This window comes from Eutrigla gurnardus, assembly GCF_963514095.1.
Source record: "Eutrigla gurnardus genome assembly, chromosome: 8".
In the NCBI taxonomy this organism is placed as follows: domain Eukaryota; kingdom Metazoa; phylum Chordata; class Actinopteri; order Perciformes; family Triglidae; genus Eutrigla; species Eutrigla gurnardus.
The window spans coordinates 4,661,209-4,670,555 of NC_139922.1; the positions used below are offsets into that span (position 1 = coordinate 4,661,209).

At 44.2% G+C, this 9,347-nt stretch overlaps 1 protein-coding gene across 1 annotated transcript in view; it reads left to right on the plus strand.

Annotated features, from left to right (window-relative positions):
• The window catches only part of LOC311017084 (zinc finger protein PLAGL2-like), a 43,290-nt gene extending 41,079 nt beyond the window's left edge, over window positions 1-2,211 (plus strand). Inside the window, exon 4 of the mRNA XM_084015220.1 lies at window positions 602-2,211. Coding sequence (XP_083871346.1) covers window positions 602-2,063 — 1,462 coding nt within the window. The 3' untranslated portion in view covers window positions 2,064-2,211. The remainder of the gene's footprint in view (window positions 1-601) is intronic.
• The last annotated feature ends 7,136 nt before the right edge of the window (window positions 2,212-9,347 follow it).

Below are 9,347 nucleotides of genomic sequence, written 5' to 3' on the forward strand. Positions count from 1 at the left end.
CTACTAGGAAGTATGACACGCTGCTGCTGCTGCTGAGACATAAATCCTTAAAAATGCAAGGTTGGTTTTATTTCAAACATTCTATCAACACAGATTTGTACATTGATAGTCTGCCGTTACAATTGATTTGCCTCGGGTGCACTGTGGAGCCGGTATGAGTGTTTTTAATGCCATGCTAACTAGAATGATTGACTTGCGCTAGCCATAGCACAAGCGAACTCGGCAACTAGAAGAATTGAATGAAATGTCTTGAAAACGTCTCCAGACGTCTCAAACACAACGGCTGAGATGGAAAATAGGTCTTATGTCCAAAATTCCGAACTATCCCTTTAAAGAAAAAAATCTTTTGCTTCTGGGAAACTAAAAAAGAAGTAGTGCAGTAGAGCAGAGCGGTGCCGTCTCAGACAGTCTCAAACTCATCAGCGTACTAAGATGTTTGGAATCCTGTGAATCACAGGAAGTGGTTCCCAAACCCGTTCTGGGTCCTGGCTGCAAACCACCGTGACTCATTTCTGTATATATGGACGAGAGAGGAACTCACTAATGTGACACAAGGGTCTCCCAACATCTCCTAAAACAATCTCTCCGTTTTCCTCTGCAGGCATATGGCCACACACTCTCCACAGAAGACCCATCAGTGTTCGTTCTGTGAGAAGATGTTCCACCGCAAAGACCACCTGAAGAACCACCTGCAGACCCATGACCCCAACAAGGAGGCCTTCAAGTGTGAGGAGTGCGGGAAGCACTACAACACCAAGCTGGGATATAAGCGCCATGTGGCCATGCACTCTGCCACGGCGGGGGATCTCACCTGTAAAGTGTGCATGCAGAGCTACGAGAGCACACCCGTGCTGCTGGAGCATCTCAAGAGCCACTCTGGGAAGTCTTCGGGCGGTGCCAAGGAGAAGAAACACCCGTGTGACCACTGTGACCGCCGTTTCTACACACGGAAGGATGTGAGACGGCACATGGTGGTGCACACGGGCCGGAAGGACTTCCTGTGCCAGTACTGTGCCCAGCGCTTCGGCAGGAAGGACCACCTGACGCGCCACGTGAAGAAGAGCCACTCGCAGGAGCTGCTGAGGATCAAGACTGAGCCTCCTGACATGTTAGGTCTTTTAGCGTCCGGGTCGCCGCCGTGCTCCGTGAAGGAGGAGCTCAGCCCCATGATGTGTGCCATGGGTCCCAACAAAGACCCCATGATGGGCAAACCGTTCCCAAGTGGGGCCCCTTTTTCGATGGGCATGTACAACCCCCACCATCTGCAGGCCATGTCTAATTCTGGGGTGGGACACCCACACCCGTCCCTGATGCCCAGTCCCCTGTCTGCAGCTATGGGCATGGGCTGTCACATGGAATCCCCTGGGTCTCTTCACCCACGCTCCCATCACCACCACCATCATCACCACCATCACCACCACCACCATTCCCCCCCGCTGCCCCCACACCACCAGCCTCCGGCTCCCCAGCAGCAGCACCAGCCCCAGCCAGCCCCCAAATACCAGCTGGGATCTACCTCATACCTGCTGGACAAGCCCTTGAAAGTGGAGATGGAGAGCTTCCTCATGGATCTGCAGAGTGGCTCGCCTGGCCCGGTTCACTCTGCAGAGCCACATGCTGCTGCCTCCCCCCCCAAGGACGGACTGGAGCCCACCTCGGGCCTGGTGGATGAGCTTTGCGGGGATCACCTCCTGTCCAAGAGCCCTGCGATGATCGCTGAGTCTCTGTGTGCTGCTAACATGGACTTCTCCCACCTGCTGGGCTTCCTGCCCCTCAACCTGCCTCCCTACAGTGCCCCCATGAGCACGGGAGGGCTGGTGATGGGCTACACCTCATCTGCGACCCCCTCCTCTTCATCCTCCTCTTCCTCATCTCTGCACGCTGCCGAGCCCCACGCCGCAGCAGTCGCCACGGCACCTCTTACCTCTTTGCAACCGCAACCTCAGGAGCAGCAGAGCTCCAGTGGGGGTCTGGGCCTCGGGGCCCTGCATCCCCTCCCACCAGTGTTCAGCTCCAGCCTTAGTACCACCACGCTGCCTCGCTTCCACCAGGCCTTCCAGTGAGAGAGCCGGGTCTCGGCCAGTGTGGAAATTTACAGAGAAAAAGTTGGAGAATTAGAATTATAGATTCACAAATGAACACTTAGAAGCCTTAAATGAAAGTTCCCAAAAGCTTTTGAAGCCTTAAAAGGAAGTTGAATGCCTTTGAGCATAAAGGAAAAGGTGAGAAAAGAAGTTTGAAGCAGCTTTTATTGCCCCCCCCCCCCTCCCCATCCTATAGTTATAACAATGTATTAACCCATCCTTTTTTATTTCCATTTACTTCCCCTTTTATCCCCCTTCCATCCCATATTTAGTAGTATAGAGGACAGGATCAGTAGGCCAAAAGGCGTGGTACTGCATACTTAAAGTAATAATATAAAAAAAAAAAATCTAAGATAATTTTTAGTGAAGATTATCTGTCTTGTTGTGACCCAGAAAAAAAATATAGTTTGAAGTGGATATTTTGTTTTACTATATTTTTCTTTTCCAAATGTAAGAACGTGGTAGAACGTGTCTCATCTCCAGTTATGAACCTGAACGATCCGTGCTCTCCCGTCTCCCAGTGAAGGAACCAAGACATCGATTTAACTCTAAAATCCTCCTCTAGATGGCGACATTAAAGCCCCCCACCCCCATCTGCCTCGGAAAAAAAGTGCTCTTTAAACAGGGAAAAGATTGGATGGATGTCCCCGTTATTTCTACCTGTAGCTGATTGCTCGTAGAGCCGGTCAGTTTGAAAAGCTCACAAATGGAAACAGACTCTTGATAAGAGTCCCGTCTGCTGCCAAACAGTCACACACATGGCCACACATTTTTAAGGAAAAGTAGGAAATATGCGTGAAACTGTGTGAGTTGGTTGAAAATGATATTTCATGCTGGCTTTTTTTTTTTTTTTTTTTTTTTTTTTACTGTTCCTCAAGAGAAGCACTTTTTTTTTTGTTTTTAGCAGAAGGCACTTGACTTGTAGGAAGCCCCTTCCTGGTGACTTCTGGAGGTTTTCAGATACTTTCTCCTCACTCTCCTTCCTTCACCCATCTCCCCTCTAACAGTTATCTTGAAAAGTTCCCATGAGAATTGCATAATGAGAATTGCAGCTGTTACTTGGTTGCCCAGAAAACCTAAAATATATATACACTTTTTTGGAACAAACACATCTTTAGGCAGTCTGGTAATGATGAACCCTGAAATATGTGAATGGCAAAAACAAAAAACAAAAGATTTCAGTGACAGATGAGTAAAAAATGTGTTAAAGAATGTTATTGCAGTGTACGAAATATCTCAAAAATGAATATTATTATTGCTTTTTATCTCAGTAAGGTGTATTTTAGGTAGACGTATTAAAACTAAGTGATGATGTTTTTTGATGTCTGGCAGGTTTACATTTGTGTGTAACTTGCATTTTGATCAAACAAACGGATGAAGTATTAGCTTTTTCCCTGAAGCTTCCTCTGTCATATCCGATCTTTACCTTTACATGTGCTAGTGTAGCGGAATCAGAGCCGTGGATGGGAAACCTCTGCAGGAGGCTGTTAGTGGCTTAATAATCGATTAGGATTGACCTAGATAGATGTTGGGACGCGGACGTGGGGGGCCCACCAGTCCACGACCCTCGCCGTTCATCCAGTGGGTTACGTGACCCCGGTGCCGTGGTGGAACTTCACCGCGAGCTCTGGGGGGGTTCGAACCGTCACCGCCAGCCTCGAAAACCTGAGCCCAAAGTTAACCGAAGCGTCAAAGTGCAGTGGGTGCTCTTTCTCTAACATTCAACGCGGCCTGGAGAGCAGCGCTCGCAGCGCCTGGCGGCCCCTCGTAGAGGCGGGCGTCCGCCTGCAGCCGTTCAACGTCGAGCAAAAAAACAACAAAGACAAAAAAAAAACACAGAGCACATAAAAAATGAAATACATGTTGCTGCTTTTAGCTACGGTTGCTGATGGACGACAACTGTAGACCACTAGAACATTTCAATTTTAATTTCTTTGCAAGATGGACATCGAGCTGAAAACATGCACAAATGGAACCGACAAAGTGTTCATCATCCCTTCTCTCCTCCTCCTCCTCCTCCTCCTCCTCCTCCTCCTCCTCTCTCAGCTGCTTTGTAGAATCAAAGGTAAAGGGTCTGAAAATACGGCGATATCTGGACGAACGCAGTCACTGAATCCCAGGCTTTGACATTCAAAGCAGAGGGGGGGACACATGACTGACTGCACAACGTGGGGTATCGCTCATAGTCATATATTTGTTTTGTTTGTTCTCATATGATATATTATTTTCTGTTTGTATAAAACAGGACCTCGAAAAACAACACAACACATCACCTCATTTTTATTTGTTTTTATTTTTCTTACCAAAACCTGGGGAGAAGAAACTACATTGTTGCACAATTGCTTGTTACAAAATGCTACAAGTGTTGTCTGGTTTGGGATTGTGTCGGAAACGCTTCCCACAGTCTGACTGTTGATCACAGCTTCATCACTAAAGTCCCAGATTATATAATCCACGCTCTGGACTCATTCGAAACGTGTGTTACACGTATTAGTCTCCCCCCTGGAAAGACATTATTTGGATAATGGCTCTTGTAAAATGATCAAACTTTTTATTGATCCTTAAATAAATTAGCTGTCGGCACCTTTCTGAGAACACATGAGATATTAAGAAGAAAAAAAGTCAAGATTCAAATTCTTTATTATGAGTTTAAAATAAGGTTTTTAAGAAAAACCCTCTTGGCTTTAGCCAAATTTGTAGCAATCAAATTGAGCATTTATACTTTTGTAACAAATATTCATTTAGCCCTAAAAACTAAATACTTTTTTTAAATAAAACGCTTTTGGCATGTATTAAGTTTGTCCTCCCTGGGTTTCTGTGAGCTAATCTGAATTCTAGCACTTTCAACCTTTAAAAAGTAAAGAGTATTTTTTCTTTTAAAAATTTCAGCTTATATGTTCATATGTTTTTAATTTTGTATTGATCCTGTATATGTATGTGCCATTAGTTTGATGTGTAGACTTTATCAACCTTTGTGTATTTCTCTTCTCCAAAAGAATAACAGTATTTTTGATAGACTTTTGACTAATATCCTTCTAAATAAGCCCCTTCTCCTTGGAAACCTTCTTTTGTTTTTTCTCTCCCAAATTTATCTGATCAAATTCTACAGCCGAGTGCTCGAGGAGAACAGCAACAACACGTCTGTTATCTGGAGGCGGCGAGAAACGTTGTCAGTCGAGTGTCGAAGCCACAAGCAGACCGCAAGCTGCCACTCAAACACGGTTGCGACAGAGAACCATCTGCGACCTGCGAGCCATTTTTAGACCTTGTAACTGAAACATGAAGGCAGGAGTGACCCCAAAACGTAGCACTTAAAGCTCACCACCATGGTCACTGAACTTCATGCTGATTAAGACAAAAGGCCTGTTAGGACTCGTCACCTCGGAGAACTTGTAGATATTAGAAGAGAGAAATGAAGACCATGCACAGGTCGTACTCGTAGCTGTGAAACGCTGAGTTGTGTTGTGCTACCTGAGCTCATGTTGGTGTTGGTGGTCCCAGGACTGGGTCCGTCAGTCTTCATGGTGGGATCCTTCACTGGACCCACAGTCCCACCTGCATGGAGAAAACAACATGTCAAAATAAAACCTACGCTTTATCAAGTCAAAATGATCAAAATTATGAATACTTAGTTACAAATATGACTTAAAATTAATACAAATGTATCACTTGACACGGGAAGGAAACGTTTGATTTGCTATCCCTTATTAATGACTCACTATGTCACCGTTTTGACCTGAACATTTGTACAACTAACGTAACGTGAACTTACCGTTACCCATAAATTACTGTTTATGGCAGAAGTGGACTTCCGTAGTGCGAGCTGACACACAAAGTGGATTCCTCATTGACTTGACATGGAACAGTCCGGTCTCACGGCAGCTCGTGCAACAGTCGTGAAATGTTATCCAGCGGTTTGTGTTCGGGGACACCAACTGTTCATTTGTGAGCGTCGCTCGGCACCAAAACGGTCAATGTAAAGTTCATTAGGATCCCTTTTCATGGTGGAAACATAAAGGAAACACATCCATGTTAACATGCAACGTCCAGCAAGACGTAGAATTATACTGAGGAGGACTACAACACAGGACCTCAACCACCGTGGTGTTGGACAGCATGGTGTTGGACACCGTGGTGTTGGACACTGTTGTGTTGGACACTGTTGTGTTGGACACCAAGGTGTTGGACCCTGTGGTGTTGGACCCCGTGGTGTTGGACACCGTGGTGTTGGACCCCGTGGTGTTGGACACCGGGGTGTTGGACACTGTTGTGTTGGACACCAAGGTGTTGGACCCTGTGGTGTTGGACCCCGTGGTGTTGGACACCGGGGTGTTGGACACTGTTGTGTTGGACACCAAGGTGTTGGACCCTGTGGTGTTGGACCCCGTGGTGTTGGACATTGGGGTGTTGGACACTGTGTTGGACACCAAGGTGTTGGACCCTGTGGTGTTGGACCCCGTGGTGTTGGACCCCGTGGTGTTGGACACCAAGGTGTTGGACATTGGGGTGTTGGACACCAAGGTGTTGGACCCTGTGGTGTTGGACCCCGTGGTGTTGGACACTGTGTTGGACACCGTGGTGTTGGATACTGTGTTGCACACCAAGGTGTTGGACACTCTGTTGGACACTGTGGTGTTGCTTCCCAACCCCCAACAATCTGAAATCGTTATTATTTTAGGCTAAACCACAATGTTTTTCCTAAAACAGATTTTGTTTTCTCGTATCACGTCGTCCCGACTGAGAGGAAAACAAGTCGTGCCACAAAGTAAATGTCCAGTTGGTGTCTCTCAGCACAAACGATAGACGTGATGGTGTTTCTCTTCCTGCCGTGAGTCCGTGGATGAAGCGCTGGTCATGTGACAGAGTGTTGTTCTGTTCCTCGGCTCGGCTGCAGCTCCGTTACCTCGACCTGCACCTACTAGGGATGCACTTATCCTCACCTTCCTCTTTACTACTAGGTGCAGAACACAAACATTTAAGGGAATTTGTTCATCAGTTTAACTGATTTGATTTTAATAATGCTCTCGCTTTCTCTCCCTCTCTCTTTTTTTTTGCTTTTAGTAAGAAACTGGGTTATTGTCTGATGCAGGCAACATCCACATGTAGTTTTATATATTTCTAGCTTACTGTAAGTCTTGCATTCCAACCTCTTTGTGTATCTCGTTTAGTGACATAGCCCATTTTATTTTTATCACTTGCTATTACAGCCACCTCTGGAATAAAAAGGGTGAAAAATGGTGAACGAAAATTTGCATTCACTTACACTATTTTATATAGCATGGAGTTTATCAACTACAGGGAGAATTATATGAATGATGTGCTTCGGAGAAAGAAAGAAAATCTTGCTTTTTTTGTTACATATCTCACATGCAATCAGTTGCTGCAATGTAGAAGTGACAGATTTGTATATTGGTTGATCCAAAGAGATGATGAACACAACAACAGAACTATTGACTTATTGTACAGTACAGTGTATCTTTGAGTTGTCATGTGTTATGTTGAAATGATTAAAAGACAAACCAGCGGTTTCATACCCTCTTTGCATTCTGTTTTTTTATTGTTTTCTTTTGTGAAATATAAAACCCACTATCAAAAGTCATAATATAATATTACAGTACATTACTACTGTGCAACGATTTAACATTATATGCAAAATAAATTACTTAAATAATATTTTATAATATATTTATATATTTATAATATATTTTTATATATTCGATAATTTTTTCTTCATGTAAAACAAAATATAAATAGTTGAACTAATAACCAATGATAAAATGAAATAAAGGAGATGATGTGTTCATCAGATCCATCTGTCGCTCCTCCACAGACCATATATGGTCACTTCCTTTTCTGGTTGCAAAAATTCCAAGATGGTGACGGACAGGCTGCAAAACCGTAGTCCACAAACCAACGTGTGATGTCACCATGACGACGTCCAAGCTAAGTCTATGATGCTATACCATTTATCAGATACAGAGTATTAGAGGTCTATGATTAACATAATTGATTCGAACGAAATATAAAATTAGAATGTAATACAATTTAGAGTGTGTTGCCATAATACGTATAAAATCTTTTTAAATCCATCCCAGAATATCAGGACTATTAGCTTATGCGTGTAACATTCATATTGGACCAGGGTCTGGATTTGTTCTCAGAGAGCTGCAGCAGTAAGCCTGCATGCATAGCTGAGTGTCAAGACTGCCCTAATTATAGTCCCATGGAGCGAACCTATACTTACATCTACTGAGCTGACTCTCACACATACACTTAGGGGATGCCAACAGTGCCATAACTCAGGAATAGAAACTCTTGGTTTTGTAGAATTTTCTTAGGAGGAACCTGAAGAGCTCGTAAAAAGAGGCTTTCAGAGGACCGAGACACCACAACACAGACCTCTGAGACTCGGAACATTCTAGAGACGCAGAGGGACAAACCAGGAATTAACACCTTGACAGACACACAGCAGACGTCTCATTTAAGTGAGTGTGACATTGGTGGCATCTAGTGGTATGGTTGCAGATTGCAGCCAACCAAACCCTTTGCTCACCCCTCCCTTTCCAAGACTGTGGTAACATCGTTCACCCCACTCAGAGAACATCCATACCATAATAACACTACTTTAGGAGCAACGAGGCAGGGCTGGCCCAAGCCTTTTGGGGGCCCTAAGCAGAATTTGATTTGGGCCCCCCCTACCCCCCCTGGAGAGTCACATTGAAGATTATTGACACAAATGTCACATTTTAATGTTACATTATAAATGATTAGTTATATTACAACTCACATATCCTGTGATATTTATCTGAGGGGCCCCAGTCAGACATCATAACCCATTTTGTGTGATTAAGGGGCCCCTATGCTTTTGCGTACATACTTTGACGTTTCAAAGGGTTTCATTTATTTGATATGTAGAAAAATAATCCACTCACGATTGGGTGGCCAAGGGGCCCCATAACAGCTGACTGGTCCTCAACATGTGTTCTAGTTAAACACCACCATGTTGACTTATTATTATTAACGGGAATGAACATAATATGTAAGGAATAATCCATGATGGGGAAATGTAGTTCATTAGAGAAGGTACTTTGACTACAGTTGTCCTCAACTTAACTCATTGATTTGATCACATCAACAGAAATCCATTTAACAAAAATTGTAATTGCATGCAAGCATAAATAGATCCTCGGAATTAGTCATGGAATCAATTTATGTACTTCTAGCCTTTTAATATTTCCAAATATGTGATATGTGTATGTTGTG